Source organism: Myotis daubentonii, chromosome X (assembly GCF_963259705.1).
Source record: "Myotis daubentonii chromosome X, mMyoDau2.1, whole genome shotgun sequence".
Lineage (NCBI taxonomy): Eukaryota > Metazoa > Chordata > Mammalia > Chiroptera > Vespertilionidae > Myotis > Myotis daubentonii.
In genome coordinates, this window is record NC_081861.1 from 53,172,164 (window position 1) to 53,193,710 (window position 21,547).

Genomic DNA, 21,547 nt, shown 5'->3' on the forward strand with positions numbered 1-21,547 from the left:
CTGAATAGACCTATTACAATTAATAAAATCAAAGCAGTAATAAAAAAGCTCTCAGCAAACAAAAGTCCTGGACAGAATGGCTTCACAGGTGAATTTTACCAAACAGTCAAAGAACTAACACCTTTCCTTCTCAAACTTTCCAAAAAATTCAAGAGGAGGTAAGACTTTCAAGCTCCTTTTACAAGGTTAGCATTATCCTAATTCCCAAATCAGATAAAGACACTACAAAGAAAGAAGATTATAGGCCAATATCCTGATGAACATTCTAATAGATGCTAAAATCCTCAGCAAAATATTAGCAAACTGAATCCAGTAATACATTGAAAAGATCATATACCATGATCAAGTGGGATTTATTTTGGTGATGCAAAGTGGTACAATATCCACAAATCAATAAATGTGATACATCATATAATCAAAATGAAGAATAAAAATCACATAATCATACCAATAGATGCAGAAAAAGCATTTGAGCCCTAGCCGGTTTGGCTCGGTGGATAGAGCATCAGCCTGCAGATTCAAGGGTCTCAGGTTCGATTCGGGTCAAGTGCATGTACCTTGGTTGCGGGCACATCCCCAGTAGGGGGTGTGCAGGAGGCAGCTGATCGATGTTTCTCTCTCATGGATGTTTCTAACTATCTCTCTCCCTTCCTCTCTGTAAAAAATGAATAAAATATATATTTTTTTAAAAAAGAAAAAGCATCTGAATATATATATATATATATATGTATATATATATATATATATATATATATATATATATATATATATCCTCTATGGTTAATATTTTCATTAAACAAAGAATCACTTTTACTTTATATTTTGAAAATTCAAATCTTCATAATTAGATATGCTTTAATTGAGAGAAATGAAACATTTCTCAAAGAAGTAAATATAGGAGCTCTACCTCAAAATAAATGAGTATTCTATTGGACAAAGACACATTTTTATTGCAATAACATTCAGATCTGATAGTCAAGTTGAGATGCTCTTTAGTTGCAGGATGACTCATGTCCTCTGGAACAAGAGATACAAATATCTGTTTCTTTATTATGAAATGTTTAGATTTTTCAAGGGAAAATATTATTTGCTCAGGTTGAAATGACATTTGAAGGAGGAAAATATTATGACTTCTGTGAAATTTACATTCAGCTTTTGGGTAGAGCTTCAAAGTGGTTCTTGAAATCATTTCAACTCTAGTGAAGGGTTAGTCAGAAACAACTAATTTTTCCTCTTAAAGAAATAAAAATGTACACTAAAATGGCTTCAGATGCAGGACAGGAGAAGGAACAAATTAAGTGGAATGGTACATGTTAATATCTCATAAGAATGAAAAATCTTAATAGAAAAACCCCTCTTGAAACTTGAATCAAACTACTTTAGAGATATTTTTAATGAACACCTTAAAAATAGACATGATTATTTATTGACTTCTGATTATACCCATGACTAAACTTTTTCAACATTAGTAAATACAGTATGTCACTGACCAAGCAATTGGTAAAGGTATTAATGTTTCTCTTTTTAGATAGGATATAAATTGAATTTATTTCAAAGAATAATTTATTTTAGTAGGTAAGCTAAGAAAAAACTGGTAAAATTTTCTTTGGGAAACTTGCAACCTTTTTGGAGCTCAACATTTGGAGTCAAACTTGGTTTTTAATTCTAGTTCTGTCACCTATAAGTTATTTATTGTTTATTATTTATTGTTACATAATCAACACAAATTCCACCCTCATACCCAATTTATGACTCAAAACATCAGTAAACATTTATTGTCTCACACTCTCCATGGGTTCGGAATTTGGGAATGTCATAGCTAGGTATTTCTGACATGTTCTATCATGAGGTTGTAGTCAAGATATTGGCTACTGCTATAGACATTTGGAAGCTTCATTAGGGCTAGAGGTTCTGCATCCAAAATAGCTTACTCACATGGCTGTTGGTAGGAGGCCTGTTATTCACCACCTGGACTTCTCCACAAGGCTTAGGGCTGCTTGAATGTCCTTATGACACAAAAACTGTTTTCTCCCCAGAGTGAATGATACAAAAAAAGCAAAGCAGAAGCAATGCCTTTTTAAAAATAGGCTCATAAATTATATACTTTTATTTCTGTAACATCCCATTGATTATAAAGGGAAGCCCTATTTGATGTGAAAGGGACTACACAAAGGGAAGAATCAGGAGTTGAGAATCTTCTTTGTTGTTGTTAATCTTCACCAAAGGACATTTTCCATTGGTTTTTAGAGAGAGTGGAAAGGAATGGGGGGGGGACACAGAGAGAGAAACATTGACGTGAGAGAGACACAACATGCCCTTGACCGGTTTCCAACCCACGACCCTTAAGTCCGCAGGCCGACACTCCATCCACTGAGCCAAACTGGCTAGGGCAGGAGTTTAGAAGCTTTGAGGGCCATCTTGTAGGCAGGCTACCACAGTATCCATCACTAACTAGTTCAAACCTCTGTCTTCTGGCCTTTTGAATAGCAAGTGACAGGAAAAAAAGGCTACTAATTTAAGGCTTGTGAGGTCCCTTTTCCCCATTTTCAGTTTATCTTCAGTCAAAACTACTCAGTCTCTTTCTCTCTCTCTCTCTCTCTCTCTCTCTCTCTCTCTCTCTCTCTCTCCCTCCCTCCCTCTCTCTCTTCACTTTGGGGCTTTCCTAGAGATAGGTAAAGGTAAGTCAAATTGCTTACAAGTTGTTTTCATGGGCCTTCATTTATTCTCCTCTATGTGTTATAACAGAGCTGGCTTAATATACCAAAGCCTTCGAGAGGGGTGGTCATTAATGTGGGATTATCATTTTGAATTTCAAATTTTTATGATAGATTTATATGACAGAATGTTTCCTGAAGATATCATATTCCTGTAATCTAAAAGTGATTAATACAGGTTCCCCAGTTCCTCAGATAAGTGTCTATGATCATATTATAATGTATGTAAAAATTGAAATGATAAGGTCAAATAGCAAGTGTTCTAAAGAGGTCATCAATTCTAGGTTTCCTCTTGAACTGTCACTTCCTGACTACCAGGAGAGAAGAATAAATTAAACATCTACTTTTATAAAAACCCTGGGTGGTGCTCATCACGTCCAGAACCACCACGACCACGCAGAAGGAAGTCAGTCCTGCAGGGGTTGTCTTCGCAATGGCTGCGCCCTCCTCCAAGCTGTTTCCCAGAGCTGTTTCTTGTAAGGGCGGGGTTTGAGCCAGGAACCCGCCCTCGGAGCATGGAGGCATTATCTTTATAAAGTGTGCCACACCAGCACAGCCAAGGGTGAACCTGAGTGGGGGCGGCTGAAAGGCTTAGAAAAGACAGACAAGAGAATGAAAGCTGGGTCTTGGTGGGACGCTGCTTCTCTGAGAGACAGCGACCATGCCCACAGCCATGCCTTTATTTTATAGCAGATGCTATGAGACAAAGTAAGTGACCAAGATGTTTACAACATTCTCCTGGGTTTCAACCCTACTCAACTACATGCATCTGAACTCTATCAAGCCTACATCACTCAGGCAAGTGGGGCCACGTGTTCGGACCATAGGTTCAAGCTTACAACTATAGCTGTTGGCTATAATTGTGCTGGGAGGGCCCTGCCCTCCAAGCTGGGACTTGCACGTGGCAATGAGAGGACTGTGCCCTCTCATCAGTCCAAGGCTTAAACCTGTCCAAAACACTGTAGTGGCTCCCCACAATGAAGTTTTAATTCTGTTTCTTTGTTAATAATGTTGTGGCCCCACCCCATAACAAAGAAACAATTTCCGGAGGATGAGGCCCAGGAATCAGGATTTTAAAAAGATTCCCAGGTGATTCTAATGTGCAGCCAAGGTTGAGAACCACTGCTATAGATATTAAAAATATATCTAAATGTGCAATTCTTTGCCCAAAAAATGAGCATGTTCAAAAATTAAATGAAGAAAAATTGGATATACTCGATGGAAATTTTCACACATATTTGAGTGATGATGCCATTGATTCCACAGATGATGCTGAAAAGGAAAATTTCCCGTCGAATTTCTTAATAGTATTACTCCTTCGGGAATGCCGTGTCATAAAATAAAATTGAAAGTGGGTGCAATCATCATGCTATTGAGAAATCTCAATAGTAAATGGGGTCTTTGTAATGGTACCAGATTTATTATTAAAAGATTGCGACCTAACATTATCGAAGCTGAAGTATTAACAGGATCTGCAGAGGGAAAGGCTGTTCTGATTCCAAGAATTAATTTTTCCCCATCTGACACTGGCCTCCCATTTAAATTGATTCAATGAAGGTTTCCCATGATGCCAGCATTTGTGATGACTGTTAATAAATCACAAGGACAAACTGTAGACAAAATAGGCATATTCCTGCCCGAACCCGTTTTTGCACATGGTCAGTTATATGTTGCTTTCTCTAGAGTTTGAAGAGCATGTGATGTTACAGTTAAAGTTCTAAGTACTTCATCACAAGGTAAATTAGTCAAGCACTCTGAAAGTGTTTTCACTCTTAATGTGGTGTACAGGGAGATATTAGAATAAGTTTAATCACTTTATCAGTCATTGTTTGCATCACTGTTGTTTTTATATCATGTTTTTGTTGTTTTCATGTCATGTTTTTGTCATTTTTATATTATGCCTCTGTTGTTACATTCTTTTGTTACTGTTTATTAATAAATTTATATATTTTATATGCATTTTACTAATTTCCTTTCATCTCTCACACTTCTATTATAGAGAAAGGGCAAATAGCAATATTCAAATATCTCTGCTAATTAATTCCCTTTTTTAAAGAAATATATTTTATTATATTTTTACAGAGAGGAAGGGAGAAGGATAGAGAGTTAGAAACATCGATGAGAGAGAAACATCGATCAGCTGCCTCCTGCACACTCCCCACTGGGGATTTGCCCGCAACCAAGGTACATGCCCTTGACCAGAATTGAACCTGGGACCATTGAGTCTGCAGGCCAATGCTCTATCCACTGAGCCAAACCAGTTAGGGCAATTAATTCCCTTTTAATGTGCACCAATTTTGTGCACCGGGCTACTAGTATCTTATATGTAACTTGGCCAGTCTATGCTATTTACTGAAATTTAAGTGAAGCTTAAGGAATACAGAAGGGTTAGGGTTGACAATTTGGCAGACATTCTTATTTAATTTAATGATTCTAGGAAGTTCACTCTCAAGCACTCACAACCTCATCACCACTAACTGTCTTGAGACTATCAGAACTAAAGTTATATTTTTACCTCTGTTTATCAATAAACACAAGAAGCCTCAGATTCCCATATCCCTCCTTATCACCTACTAATTACCATCTGGATCTTCATATCTCCTATTTTGTTTCCATTTCCTACCCCTTGGATTAGGTACTCTGGAACATATGGTACATTATCCCTTATCTCATAAGACTTCCTTGAATATTCTCTTCAACTTCTTAGTCTAAATGAAATCTAGATCTCATTTAGTGACACTGATTCCCTTATAGTCTTCTCAATTTGTGCCTGTTTTATTCCTCCCATTCCCTTTATATCACTGGGTGTGACCCTTTCCTCCAGCTTTTTAAAATAAATCTCACATCTTCACACCATATCATCAATCACCTTCCTTGTGCAATTATCTACAATTCCTAGGTCACACGCTTAAACTAATTTTTCTAATAATTTTGTTCTTCATTGATATTTTTAACATCAACTTCTGTCTTAAATCTCCAGGATTTAAATATCCACTTACATAACCTTTCCAACATCTTAGCCTTTGCACAAATATTGTCTTCTCAGTGAGGCTGTCCCTGACCACACTATTTAAAATTGCTACCACTACCAACCCTAGTACTCCTTTTTAATTCCCCTGGCTTTTTTCCTCTTTATAGCATTTATCACCTTCCAATGTACAATAAAATTTATGCATTTATTTTGTTCATTTATCTCTCCCACTAGAGTTTATGCTCTCTGAGGGCAGTAATCCTAGTCTTTTGTTTACTACAGTATCTTCAGTCCTTAGAACAATACCTGCCATGTTGTAGGCACTCAATAAATATTTGTTGAGTAAACAAATAAATGGGTAAATGCAAGGATTCTTTAATATTAAGAAATGTAATATAACTTACCAATATATCAAAACTAAATAATCATATGATCTCCACAAATGTTGAGAAGGCGTTTGATCGGGGGGGGGGGGGCGGGGACGTGGGCTATAAGGGTTCAATGGGCAAAAAAGGGGCCATCTGTAATACTTTCAACAATAAAGATAAAATAAATAAAAAAGAAGGCATTTGATCAAATTCATCATCCATTCTTGCTTATGACTCTTAATAAAATCAGAATAGATAGTTCCTTAACACACAACCCAAAATTCAGTATCAAAAAACCTCCAAAAAGGTGTTCATTCTTTAGGAAAGAAAATCCATTCTATTATCAAGATGCCAACTCTATTCATTAAAAGTAAATGAATATGACTGCTTTAACCAGAATTTGATGAGAATATCATTCAAGAAGCAAGTGAGTTCTCAGAGGATAGGCTGACACTTTGCTTAGAATGATTGATAGCCCTTTCTGAGATAAATATGTGCGATAAACATGTGACTCTTGATTGTGTCTGGCAAATGGTGACAGACTTCTAACCCATCTTGACTCTCACCTTAGTCTTAGTGAGATTTAGAGATGGAGTAAGGATCATATCCCAGTGAGGAGGTGATGATGAAAAAAAAAACAAAACACCCAACAAAACAAACACAACAACAACAACAACAATAAAAAACAAAACCACATCGCTTAATGTCTTATTTCTTAGGTTACATCAAAGTGTCCCCTAATCAATTAAAGTAGAAGCACCAAAATATCATGTATCCATTGAAGCTAAAAAGAGTATCAAGCTATCTGCAGGCAGCTTTTCCCCTCTCCTAGAACAAACAATGGTCATTTGTCAGAATATCAATAACCCTAGCCCCATTCATTTTTTATTTTATTTTAGAGATAGGCTGATGTTCAGTACCCATGGATAAAAATGGGAATCCGCCGAAACTGGTTTGGCTCAGTGGATGGAGCGTCGGCCTGCGGACTGAAAGGTCCCAGGTTCGATTCCGGTCAGGGGCATGTACCTGGGTTGCAGGCACATCCCCAGTGGGAGATGTGCAGGAGGCGGCTGATCGATGTTTCTTTCTCATCGATGTTTCTAACTCTCTATCTCTCTCCCTCTCTCTCTGTAAAAAATCAATAAAATATATATTTAAAAAAAAATGGGAATCCACTAACCTACTTCCCCATTGCACCCATCCCCTTTCCTGTCAAAAAAATAGTCCTATGGGGAAGCCAGGCTATCTCCTTAAATATCTTTGATATCTAAAGTTCCTTTCCCCACAATCTCCAACTGGCAACCCTGTTTCTCAGAGGTAGGCAGGTTCCCATTCTTTGTTTCTCTAACTTGTTTCTATGACAGTTTTTTTGCTTCCCCTATTGTATCTCTAAAGCCATTTCACAATCCCAACCTCACTTCATTTATTCAGTTCCCTTGGTTTTCAATTCCTGGCCTGGAACTGGCCATTCTCAAACAGTGAGAATTTACAATGCCTCTGTTTGAAGTCTGTCTCTGATTGTTGACCCCTTCCCAAGGGCCACATATTCTGTTTCAAGTCAGTCCCATTTCTGAAAGTTCCCTAGTATCCCTATCAACAACTCCTCCTCTCCAAGCATACATCTGCTACCTAAAATCAGTTATACTTCATTCCAAGCCCAAAGCAAAGCCATCACTCTGTGGATATATTCCAACCTCTGGAGAGAGCAAACACAAACTCTGAAAGTCAATATGTCCAGTCTTGATTCCTCATAGATTTATAATATGAACAGACTACTACATACTTCCAACAAGATTTCCTACAGGCAGTTGAAACTCAATATAACTCAAGCTTAATATTTTCTCCTAGAACTTTGTCTTATTTCTTTTGCATTGCATAACTGATCTCCAGAACACAAACAAAAACACCCTTTGTTTACTCTCATTTCAAAAGAAATTGATGGTAATTGTAAAATATGTGGAAAACTCAGATGAGCTAAAAGAAATAAAAACCATCTTTAAGATTGCCACCCAAAGATAAAACACTTTATCATTCCCATATGTTAATTAATGTCATCACCATTCACCTAGTCACTAAAGCTAGAAATCTAACTTGTGTTTCTCATTTACAAATCACATTTCACCACTTTCTAAATCATATCAATACTACCTCCAAAATTTCCACTGAAGCCATTCTTTTCTATTCCCATTGCCACAGTCTTACTTCTCTTACTTCTCTCACCTGAACTATTGCAATTGTCTATCAACTGGTTTTCCTACCATCAGTCTTCCAAACTCACACTCATCTCCCACAATAATCTCCACCAAATTCTTAATCATAATCTGCCACTAGAGTTATTCGGAAATGTGCATCTAATTATTCAAATTGTCTCCCTTAAAACATTTAGTAATTCTAATGCCCACAAGATAAAGTCCAAATTTCATGGTGTCTTAGTATGCTCAGGTTACCATAACAAAATACTATAGACTGGAAGTCTGAGCATGCCAGATATGCCAGCATGGTGGTTTCTGGTGAGAGCTCTCTCCCTGGCATGTAGACAGCCACCTCTCACTGTGTGCTCATGAGACAGGGAGAGATAGTAAGCAGAGCAAGCTCTCTAGTGTCTCTTCCTATAAAGGCACTGATATAATGATGAAAGCTCCACTCTTGTGACCTTATCTAAACCTAATTACCTCCCAAAGACTATTTCTTAATACTATCACACCAGAGGTTAGTGAATGGTCGGGGAGGGGCACAGTTCAGTTCACAGCACATGGTATGATATTCAAGGGCTTTTACAGCTAACTTTAAGTGGCCTATTTTGTTTTATACTTTATTACTCCATGCATTCTAAAGCTCCAAAAACGTAACAAATAGTTCTCAAAAAACATCATATACTTTCACAGAACTATACCTTTGCTCATGCTGCTCACTGTTTAGACAACTTTTCCACTCTGACAAACTGTTATGTCCTTCAAATGTCCAGGTCAAATGCCATCTGTATTATGAAGTGAGCTTGCTCTTCCTCTCCTTTGTGCTCACATCACTTTGCACATACTTTTATCAAATTCAAATTGTCTGGGTTCAACTTGTAGTTCTGCCGGATTCCAAATGTGTGACCTTAAGTAAGTTACTTCTTTGTGCTTCAGTAACCTCATTAGTAAAATGAGGATACCAGCAATGATTTCATAGAGTTTTGGTGTGGGGATTAGTGAGTTACTATGCACAAAGTTCTTAGAGAAATGTCTGGCACTTAGTAAGCATTATATAAATTATTTGCTATTGTTATTATATTAAGTGAAAACAATTAGGAAAAAAAAACCTTTTACTCTTAGACTGTAAATGTACAAAAATGTCTCCACTCTGATATTCTGGTGACCTTGCACTATTTACATAGGCCATGTAGGCAAAGCTCAATTGTGGTCTGCCCCAGGCCTTGGCAGAACATCCTGTGATCCTCTCAGACTGTGGGAAGATAGGCAGTCTTGTGAGGAGTTGCCTCAAGGCTGTTTTTCTTATCTGTCTTTCTACCTTGTGGGAGGCTTCCTATCTTGCAGAAGGCTAACACAAGGCAGATTTTCACCCTATTCCCTGGTTCCAGTAAGGCATAGGACTTTCTATCTCCTTCCCCTTGGGTACAGATGCAGGCTATAAAACAGCTTAGCTGCAGTCTAGAGTGAACTCTTCAGCAACAGAGTACCCACAGGCACCTTTAGTTTGATTTTGTCCTGTGGGGCAATGGAATATCGGGAACTGACACCATGCTGATCTTACTTATGCTGTCTGTGTAAGTAATCTATATTCATTTGATCTCATTGTTTCCTTATTGGATGGATTTATGAAGGTCTGTGCTGCTGCTTATGGACTCTTTGATCTATTGACAGTAAGCTCCTGGAGAGAAGTAGAAACTTAATGATTTTTTTCAACTCTATCTATTGAGTATCTAGCCTATAGTTAAGTGCTCAATAAGTATTTGTAGAATTTTTAAAAATATAGCAAACAATGATGAATATGTATGTAAGGATATATAGTCAAGGATAAATATCAAACCCATTTAATCAGAACCTTGTAGAGAGGGATAGAGAGTATAGAAGACAAAATAAAATAAAATATAAAATAAAATAAAACAAAACAAGGGCATTCTACTTATAAGGTTTAAAGAAAAACATAGACATGTCACCTAGGAGGAAAAAGCCCTCTAGCTTGCTTGTTTTTCCATTAATTTATATGAATCTTTGATATCTTGTAAGCTTGTCCTTATTTTCTCAAATGAACTGTAATATAAGGAAGAAAGGTTAGATTCTCATCTTTCGTGTTCCAAGGAGCCCCAGTTTTTTTTCTCCTAAGAGCTGCCTCATGGATAATAGTACCCTTTTAACCAAGGTGGGGATACTTTTATGTGTTTTATATGTTGGAATTTCTCATTGAATTTTACTTGAAGAAAAGGGTTAGCAACTAACAACAAGGCAAAACAAAAACTGGCTTAGTTCTAGCTCTAAAATTAATGTACAGCATGATGACTGAGTTAATAGTACTATATTGAATACTGGAAATTTGCTAATAGAGTAGATTTCAGGTGCTCTCACTACACACACACACACACACACACACACACACACACACACACACAAATTGTAACTATGTGAGATGATACATTAATTAGCCTGACTACAGTAATCATTTCACTATGTATATCAAATCATCATATTGTACACTTAAATATATATAATTTTTATTTAAAAATAAAATGCCTAAATATAGATTAAGGTGAGGGAAGTTTGGTAGCTACAAACTTGGGAGTAGAGCAACAGGCAAAATTGTATAATGGAGTTATTTGGATTGGAGTTAGAAGACAAGAATGGAAGCTTTGCTGAAGACATACATATTACTAATGCAGAATTTTGTTTAAGACAATTGCTTTGATATAGGACTCATAAATATTACTTTTTTATTTGGAATTTGGGGAGGGTAAAGGATAGGGTGGTCCTTGTGAATTTTTAACCCCCAAATCACTCCTTGTACATATAAATAAGGTTCAGGATCCAAGTAACCTATTTAATCAATTCTAAATTGCAAATTTCCCTACATTTTAATGTTTCTGATATTAGGATGTATCACATAATCAATGCATACATTAAATATAGCATATCTATTTTCCTTTATTATTAAATAAATGGCACAGTTACAATTTGATGATGTCTTAGATTTGAGAAAATGCCATATTATCAACAGAAATAATAAGCTTATAAATTTGAGCAAGAAATACTTGAGATGGGGTCAATAACCTCTTTAGTCTGAGTCTTACCAGTGTGGTTAAGCAATGATGGTGGATGTCATAATTGATATGCCTACAGAATAAAATTCAAAATTCAAGCTACAAATAAGGGCTTTTTCTTTTCTATATTCACTGCTTACTCAAATAGGCCATGCTATATCATACCTGGTTACCATTCCATGTGCTCTTACCTCTGCTTGGAAGATCCTTCTTGGAATGTTGTCCAGCACAGAAATCCTATCTACCTAAAGAGAGTTGTTCTCTTTCTGTTTTATGTCATCATGTGCCTGATATATGCGTCTAAATATGTACTGATGCAATGATTTGTTAGGTGTCCATCTCCTTTACTGGAAATTCCTTGAGGGGAATTGACTGTTTCTTATTTATCTCTGTATCCCTAGTACATAGGATAGTGCCTGGTATGTAGTAGTAGTCACTAAATTTTCAAAGATTTAATATATGATTAAAAAGAAAGGGGTAACGGAATAGTATAATGTGGTAAAGTGCCATAGCACCAACAAATGTTTCATTTGCTGCTGCCATTCAGTGCTGTTTATTCCTTATCCAAACCCTTTAACTTCCAGTAGACATATAATTGTCAACATTGAGTTTAATTGTTAATAATGAGACATTTATGTCTCCCCAGTGGATTATAAATTTATTAGAGGGAGGGATCAAGTATTTTTTGTATATACTTGTTGAGTTTTAGATAAATTGTATATTCCTATTCTGAGGTGTGATTTAGTTTCCAAGATTCATCATTCAGTATACCTTTATCATTAATACTCATAGCAATTTATGTGAGAGAAATGAAAAGGCCCACAGTTTTATTTATTTAGGGCCTAGAATTTCTCCAGAGTTTAAATCAATCCTTAATACTAGAAATAAAAAACATAATTTTATACTAATTTAAGGAGAAGAATTTGAATATTACTGCTAAAACCCTGAGAGCTAGCCCTAGCCAATTTGGTTCAGTGGTAAGAGCTTTGACCAGTGGACTGAAGGGTCACAGATTCCAGTCAAGGGCAAGTACCTTGGTTGCAGGCTCCATCTCCTGCCCTGGTCAGGGTGTGTGGTGGTGGCAACCAATTAATGTGATCTCTCTCATAGCAATGTTTCTCATATCGATGTTTCTTTCTCTGTGTCTCTTCCTCTCCCTTCCACTCTCTCTAAAAAAATCAATGGGGGGAAAATATCCTCATGTGAGGATTAACAAACAAACAAACAAAAACCCTAGGGACTATTTACTTCAAGATCACTTGAAACCTTAACTCATTCAAGTTTGGAAAACCTCCTGAGGTACTTAAAATCACTATTCACATTTTGTTACTTGATCTTGCTAATAAGAGAAAACCTGAAGTTTGTGCAAAAGAGAAATTCCATTTATCATTTGGTTAAGGAAAAAATATTAAGTATCCCCCTATGGGCACCTCAGTACTCTATACTAAATAGTATTGTAAGAGAAGGAGAAAAAAGATAAATGCACAGGCCCAGCTCTCAAAAAATAAATTCTCAGCATCAAAATTACTAGTGTATATTGTTAAAATGAGATGCATTCTGCACTCTTGGTTATACACAGACTTTTCAACAAGATCACTATGAGGCTCAAATAAGCAAAAATAAGGTGGTTTCAATTCATACTATTGGCATTGTTATTGTAATTACATAAGAACAGCAGCTTGGCAAAAGATGCTCTCCAATACGGTGTAGTGTCATTCAGATTAGGAAGCCAAGTTACACTTTAGATGTCTTTTTAGAGTTTTAATTCAGAAGTTACAAATATTAAGAAAAAATCCCTTTTTAAATTTCCCAATGCCAGCTTAGTCATTAAAAGAAACACAGACATAAGAGAGAAGACAGATTCAGGAAAGGAAATATTTCATTCTCATTGCCTGTCAACTCATGAGACATTATTAACCAATCAGATGGCATACATGAGATAGAAGAAAGATGAAAGAAATTCAGTCCAATCAGGTTGGGAAGTTTTAATAGAACTAGAAATAGTGTATTTTGTCATATGATTATATTATGTTTATTTGTAAATCTTACCCAATGTGTAAGGTTTGTTTATTTTGACATGTTTACTGAATTTAAACTGTCTATCCCATTACTCCCTTAGTACTTGAAGTATAGCAACCACTATTTTTAAAGAGTTTACAGCCTTGCCTACAGTGTTATGTATGCAACAGGCAGTTAATTTAGATATAAAGATCATAAGGAAAATAGAGAAGTGGGGAGAAGCTTACCACTAGATCCTCACAACACGCTGTTGAAGAGTCTTTTTCCGTAAGTCCTAGGAATACATCCTCAGTTCCCACCTGCTGTTTGTATATAATTTCATACCTGAAAAAAAGGCATTGATATAGAGATTCAAATGAAGGAGAAATTTCCTGTCACAGAGCAGAAAACTAGAAACTTATGAGAATATGCCATTACAAAAAAAAAATAAAAGGACTAAATAAAATGCTTACAGTTTTTCAGGCATATAGCAGAACATAAAGGAATAGAAGTCGAGAAATTCAGTTAAAAATGCCTAACACTGTAAAGCAGAATTTATATCACATATATTTCTTTTCTAAAATGAAGCTTAATTATTTTAGATCTATACAATAAAATGGATTGAGGGAATTTCTAATAAGAGTCTAATAAAATTCAATGTAGAAGAAAAAAGGTTCTTTCCAGGAAAGCAGAGGCTCAGAAAAATAGTGGGCCCATAACCCAGTTTGATGGATAGACAGAAACTCTCCTCTGCTAAATGTAAGCCATAAAGTAGAGTTCAACAATCCAGATTTAATACCATTTCCGTCATTAACTGTGTGACCTTGGTAAAGTCACAAACTCATGGAGTCTCTGCTTCTACATTTTTACAATTTATAGAAGGGATGGATTTGAATTAAATGATTTCTATCTTTTCCACCTCTAAAATTCTACAATAGAAACACTGGTAATATAGTCAACACATCTACACTATGATGTTTAGAATCAAGACATATAGAATTCTTAGTTCAATGAAAAAATTTCCTGTATTTCAACTCTCATATGACAATTCACAAATTTTTCCTTGGGCCCAAACTTGGGCCCTTAGAGGTAGGATGTTTTACAGAAGCACCCAGCCATAATGTACCTTATCATTTTAGATGGAATGAAGTAAGCAAACATTTACAAATGATCTTTTATATTTAATTCTATCCTGATGAAGAAATGGTAAATCTCTGGACAGGAAGACTAAAAGATTACATTGAATTTTTGATGCCCAGGAATGAAAAAGGGATTTCTCTGAGTTGAAACAGGAGTGGCAATAAGTAGCCATTTGATATGAGTCATTTTATTTTCTTAATAGACTATAACATCTATCAGATATTTACAAAGATTAGGCCAGAATAAAACTAAGTATAAAAGTATTGACCCATATGTCCATGATTCCCAAATAGACTTGCTCTAGCTGCTGCTCTTCTCATCTCCAGAAGCAGTTTTCCAACTTCTTACTATATGTATTTGCCTAGATGTCTCAAAAGCATCTCACTGTTCACACATCCAAAAACAAACTCATTGCTTCCCTTCCACATACATTCCCAATTACAGTTAATGGTCCCACTATTCATAACCCAGTCACCCAAGATAGTAACCTTAGCATCATTTTTTACAGTTTCCTCTCATTCATTATATCTAACCAAAATATCAAATCTGCCTTTAAAAAATCTCTCAAATAAAGACCCTAATGCTTTTCCCTGAGGCCAGTGACTTAGATCAGGCCCTTATAACTTTTTATTTAACTACTAGTCATTCTTCTTTTGTGAACTGCCTGTCTACATTCTTTACTCATTTTCCTCTTTACCCATTGGGACATTTGAAATATAATTGCATAAGATTGAAAATGCATACTTTTAAAAAAATCTTAAAAGCCATTTTCTTCATATCCTGAATGATTTACTTATTCCTGTAAAGCTTTCATGGATGTTCTTTCTACAGAACATCAAACATCAGGGAAAGTGAGAATTTACTCTAATTTGGAGCTTGCCATATATGGATGATTGACATTTATTAGACAATATAACAAATGAGTGACTTAATTCTTATCTTTCATATGGATATGTGTGTTCTGTATAAACATAATATGAGATTTACTCTCTTGATTCTTTTTTTTTTTTTTAATATTCACCGAAGGGTATTTTTCCATTGATTTTCAGAAAGAGTGGAAGAGAGAGGGAAAGACAGAGAGAAATATCGATGTGAGAGAAACACATCGATTGGTTGCCTCCTACATGCACTCCTGGTTGCCTCCTGCATGCACTCTGACTAGGGTCCTGGCCTGAGAGCAGCCAGCAACTTAGGTACATGCCTTGACCAGAATTGAACCTAGGACCCTTTGGTCTGCAGGCAGATGCTCTATCCACTAAGCCAAACTGGCTAGGGCTACTCTCTTCATTCTTAAGATGCAGACTGAAGGTGTTTGCTTTTTTTATGAGGTTTAGAAATTTTTGACATTGTTTATGTAAAAGCTGGGTACTTTTTTCCAGTTAATTATCTGCAGTCTCCTACTGATTCTATTTTCAGAACTGACTTAGAAGATAGAAGCACAGGATTTTTTGAAGCATTGGACACAGTTTTATAGTCATAGTCAATGTGGAACATCTAGTAACTAAAAGCAGGTCTTTCACATATAAACATGGTATAATAATTTAGTTTTTATGAATGCTTGTAATTGAATAGGCTATTTTCTTAATTCCACATTATGTAAGTAATGGACAGTAAATATACATTTATAATGGAAATTACTGGGTTTTTCATTTTTTGTTAGATAATAAGTAAGAGGAAGGTCTTATGTTTTATTGTGTGTTTTGTTTTTCTACTTTAGAAGGAAAAATAACCAATTACACAAGCCTTCTGTGTGTCACTGTAGTTTTATCTTTTATGTGGTAGAAGTTACTTTATGAATTTTGTCAAAAATAGAATGATATCAGATGACACATCTAGTTTAAACCCTTAAACACATTCCTGGCTTCATTTGACTTACTCTGGTACTTCTCTAACATCCCACATGTCAGCATGCTCTGCTCCTTCTGGAACTTCTTCTGGATTCCAGATGGCCTCGCTAGTTTCATCACTGGTTTGAGAGATGACTGTAAAAAAAAAAAAAAAAAAAAAAAAAAGGAAGATAAAGCTGAAGCTGTTGTCCATTTTCCCCTCAAAATCACTCCTGTTCTTTTTTTTTTTTTTTTTTTTTTTTTTTTAGAGAATTAATTTTTTTTAAATATATTTTATTGATTTTTTACAGAGAGGAAGGGAGAGAGATAGAGAGTTAGAAACATCGATGAGAGAGAAACATCGATCAGCTGCCTCCTGCACATCTCCTACTGGGGATATGCCCGCAACCCAGGTACATGCCCTTGACCGGAATCGAACCCGGGACCTTTCAGTCCGCAGGCCGACGCTCTATCCATTGAGCCAAACCGGTTTCGGCGATCACTCCTGTTCTTTACATTCAGTTTGGGATCATTGAAGTTAAACATTTTCTATTTGTGATCTCTAGCTTGTTTTTTGGTTAAAAAAAAAACCCTAAATTAATACAATGATTAAATAGTTTAATCAACATGCAACTGATATATTGTAGAATTATAATAGTAATTGTAAAAAATTGGAAAAGACATTTAAGTAAATAAAAGAAAATAATCTATAATCCAACTACCAAGAGATAATGAATGATAGCATTATATCTATCTATCTAGTCTCTCTCTCCCTCCCTCTCTCTCTTTCTCCTTCCTTCTCTCTTATTCCTATATATATATATTAGGGGCCCGGTGCATGAAATTCGTGCACTTTGGGGGGGGGTGGTCCCTCAGCCCAGCCTGCCCCCTCTCACATTCTGGGAGCCCTCAGGGGATATCCTTCTGATGGCTTAGGCCTGCTCCCTGCTCCCCTTGGAGCTGGGTCTGCCCCTGCCCAGGCCTAAGGGCTCTGGCAAGGCCTCTGGCCTGGGAAGGGAACCCCCAGCCCCCTCTGATTGCCGGCTCCACCCCTGCCCCCTCTGATCACCGGCTCCGCCCCTGCCCAGGCCTGAGGCCTCTGGCCTTGGCAGGGGACCCCCAGCCCTCTCAGATCACCAGCTCTGCCCTTGCCCCCTCCGATTGCTGGCTCCACACCTCGCCCATCCCCCCCCCGCCTTCCCCGCCACCTGCCTGGCCAACAGGCCTAGACACTTCAGTGGCGGGGCTGAGGGGACTGGGCGCTGCCATCTTGTGGCTATGGGCACCACCATCTTTGTGATGGAGTGACAGAGTGATGGTTAATTTGCATACTACTTTTTTATTAGATAGTATATATATATATATATATATATATATACCCATTTATATACACATCTAATAACATATAATATATAAAATGGCATTGCATATATAATTATATGCAAATAAATACTATATATTTTCCTAAAACATAAATAGAATCATATGTAAAATATCCTATATAATAAAGAGCTAATATGCTAATTAGACCAAACAGCAGAACGACCATCCGGACAACCTTGCAGATGTAGCTGGGCTGCAAGGGCCGAGCCCCTTGCACAAATTTCATGCATAGGGCCTCTAGTTTTATATAAAAAAAAATCAAACAATCACTTTGATTCAGATACAAATGTCTTATCTTGCATTGTGTTTTACTATATAAAAGCCCTTTGATACATATTTCATTCAAGTTTGACATAATTTTTAAAATATACCATCAGTTAAAAAAAACTTGAAATGTTCATTTCTAATCCAGTATTTTCCTCATGTAGACATGGACTTTAAAGAAACTTGCTATCGGTTATCCTTAAGTAAAACTGAGAGTGTGCCTGAGTTTCTACATATCTTTAAATGTTTAAATGTAAACAGGCATACAAAACCCAGTGTACGTTTGTTTTTTCCCAACTATTAAAGCAGAAATAGAGAGCCAGGTTTGGAACACAACGTTATTTGGAGTCCTTTTAAACATCTCCCCAAATGCACCTGATTGTCAAGTTTTTAATTCTGCTAATTTATTGAATTATCTGCTTCTGTCTAGCGTGGGCTTTGAAAGCCTAATTTCATATATATAATGAGGTAAAAGACTCTTGAGTACATTGAGCAAAAATAACTGAAATTTTAAAATCATCCCCTCAGACCTCATTTTTATCCATTACTTTAAATAATTTTTTTCAGATAAAATCATTTACAATTAGCTAAATTGGTGAGAGCTTTCTTTGTTTCAGCTAAATTAGAGCTATCTATAGTTTTTAAGATGTATAAAATGTTCAGCTCTGTGAAAATGTATAGTCTAAAATGCTGGGAATATATCCAACAATATTTATTCCAGTTTATTGAACCTGTGACTGTATAAGTTACCTCATGGGTTTAATTTATAAACATTTAAATATAAGATAAAACTGTGTAGATTTTTGTTTTACAAAAGACTATCAGCTTAATGGGGTCAAAGATCTTTTCTATTTTGATTTCTATGGTAGTCTCAGAGATGATCATACTGCCTGGTACATAATAGATACTCAATAAATATTTATTGAATAAAATAATGAATGAATTATGTGAAATTGCCAGAATATAGCAGGATAGAAGGTGAAGAAGCTAAGCATCTTGATAATTAAATCCTAAGTTATGAGTTATTTTTTTAATTTTTTTAAATATATTTTTATTGATTTTTTACAGAGAGGAAGGGAGAGAGATAGAGAGTCAGAAACATCGATGAGAGAGAAACATCGATCAGCCGCCTCCTGCACATGCCCCACCAGGGATGTGCCCGCAACCCAGGTACATGCCCTTGACTGGAATCGAACCTGGGACCTTTCAGTCTTCAGGCCGACGCTCTATCCACTGAGCCAAACCGGTTTCGGCTAAGTTATGAGTTATTTAACCATACATTACTTTGAGGTTTTCTATCTCAGGAAATATGTCAAAACATGTGAATAATTCAAGGCAAATTAATTTCCATAACTATAAAAAAAACTTACCTGCAATAGTAGAATAATCAGCATCTTTATATGTCAATGACTCTTCATCATTTCTATAATTATTTGAGGTCATCATTAATAAGTGCGAGTGTTAGTATTACTCTCCCTATACTTTTGTCCCCAAAGAAAAGATTGTACTAATTATTTTGGCCTACACACTTTATTAAATAACTTACCTTTATGCACTTCTGTTTTTGGTGGTCCAATATCCCCAGGACCCATGGCTCTGATCGCAGATAAACAATTAATCTATGAGAGAAGAAAAAGTCCAACTTTTAGTACTACTTGTCTAACATATGTGACCAATAATACTTTAAATTGATAAGCTTCCCACCTAAAATTTCATATATCTTTCCATTTTAATTACCCATAGTTGTTAATACAGCAGAGAGCCAGATGTAGAGTATTATTTTGAATGTGTTTTCCTTTTCTTTCAAAAAGCATTTGGTTTAATAGACTCTAAGGCAGAATTGATCTTTGATTAGACTAAATCCCTAGTTCCAGCCCAGTGAATTATGGATTCCTGGGGACAGCGGAATGAGCCACAGTCATCTCTTTGAAGGTTAAAACCAAGTGTTATTATAAGAGCATCGACACTTTTGTATTTTCAGTGTCTGGTCACAGTTAGATGGGGGATAGAAGTACGGAAAAATGTTTTTGGGTTTTTTTTTAATACTCACCACAGGGTGTGTTTATTGATTTTAGAAAGAAAGGGAGGGAAGAAGGGAGAATGGAGGGGAGGGGAGAGAGAGAGAGAAACATCAATGTGAGAGAGAAGTAGCAATTGGCTGCCTCCTGTGCAGGCCCTGAACAGGGATGGGACCCGGAACGTAGGTATACGTCCTAACCAGGAATCGAACCCGCCGCAACCTTTTGGTGAATGGGATGATGTTCATAACAACTGAACAACCTGACCAGGGCTGGGAAAGTTTTATAAAAATAAAAACAAACCACTAAATAGAGTCTAAATATACAGACATCAAATGACTCATTCAAAAGTCCTGATTTCTCCAGAAACACCAATCAGAAAGGATATATGCACCCCTATGTTCATAGCAGCACAATTCACCATAGCTAAGATCTGGAAACAGCCTAAGTGCCCATCCGTAGATGAATGGATTAGAAAACTGTGGTACATCTACACAATGGAATACTATGCTGCTGTAAAAAGGAAGGAACTCTTACCATTTGCAACGGCATGGATGGAACTGGAGAGCATTATGCTAAGTGAAATAAGCCAGTCAATGAAGGAAAAATACCACATGATCTCACTCATTCATGGATAATAGAGACCATTATAAACTTTTGAACAATAATAGATACAGAGGCAGAGCTGCCTCAAACAGATTGTCAAACTGCAGCGGGAAGGCCGGGGAGGGTTGGGGGGCAGGAGGGAGGGGGGTAAGAGATCAACCTAAGGACTTGTATGCATGCATATAAGCATAACCATTGGACATAAGACACTGGGGGATAGGGGAAGCTAGGGGACTGTCAAGGGTGGGGGGGGGGGGAAAGGACACATATGTAATACCCTTTGTAATACTTTAAGCAACTAAAAAAAAAAAGTCCTGATTTCAGCTTTTACTTCTCTCCACTGTGTGTATGAAACACTGTTTCATCCCACCACTTCATGATGCTGAACTAATGAATTTAAACAGAAATCCCAAATTAATAGGGTCAAATATATGCTGAACCACTACACTCTTCATACAAGTTCAAGTTTATTTTGCCATATTCTACACAAGTATACATACTCCAATAGGATTGCCACTGATGCAGCAGTACAAAAACAGCTTTCCTTTTTCAAATAAGCATAACACATACTATGCCATCATTATAGTGGCAACCACTTCATTTGTCCCTCTCAGGGGCTCTCTGATATTTCAAGAAACTACCCTACACACACACACACACACACACACACACACACACACACACACACACTTTTTTCACTAATTGTTCTTGATGTCAGATTCTGCATTCCAATTCACTGCAGTCAAAAAATTATTATCTTCTTGGATCTTGGCAAACAAGCATCTCTAACTCTTCTTTCTCAGGTCCCCATACTAATCTCCCAAGATTTAAGACATGTGTGAAAGTTATAATGTGCTATTTGGGCAAGATAAATAAAGTCTGTCCTTGAAAGCTGGTGGAAAAGCTCACCTGGGTCTTTTTATGCTTAATCATTCCAACAGCTATACATCAGAAATTAATTTATAACATGTCAACAGTTTCTGAGACAGTGACTATTCCTTTCCC

General features: G+C 36.5%; 1 protein-coding gene across 2 annotated transcripts in view; it reads right to left on the reverse strand.

Annotated features, from left to right (window-relative positions):
- The window catches only part of DNAAF6 (dynein axonemal assembly factor 6), a 68,912-nt gene that overhangs the window by 28,821 nt on the left and 18,544 nt on the right, over positions 1-21,547 (reverse strand). For both annotated transcript variants that reach the window (XM_059679944.1, XM_059679945.1), the window contains exons 3-5: positions 19,465-19,537; positions 16,322-16,427; positions 13,554-13,650 (exon numbers count right to left, since the gene is read on the reverse strand). In XM_059679944.1, coding sequence (XP_059535927.1) covers positions 13,554-13,650; positions 16,322-16,427; positions 19,465-19,537 — 276 coding nt within the window. The remainder of the gene's footprint in view (positions 1-13,553; positions 13,651-16,321; positions 16,428-19,464; positions 19,538-21,547) is intronic.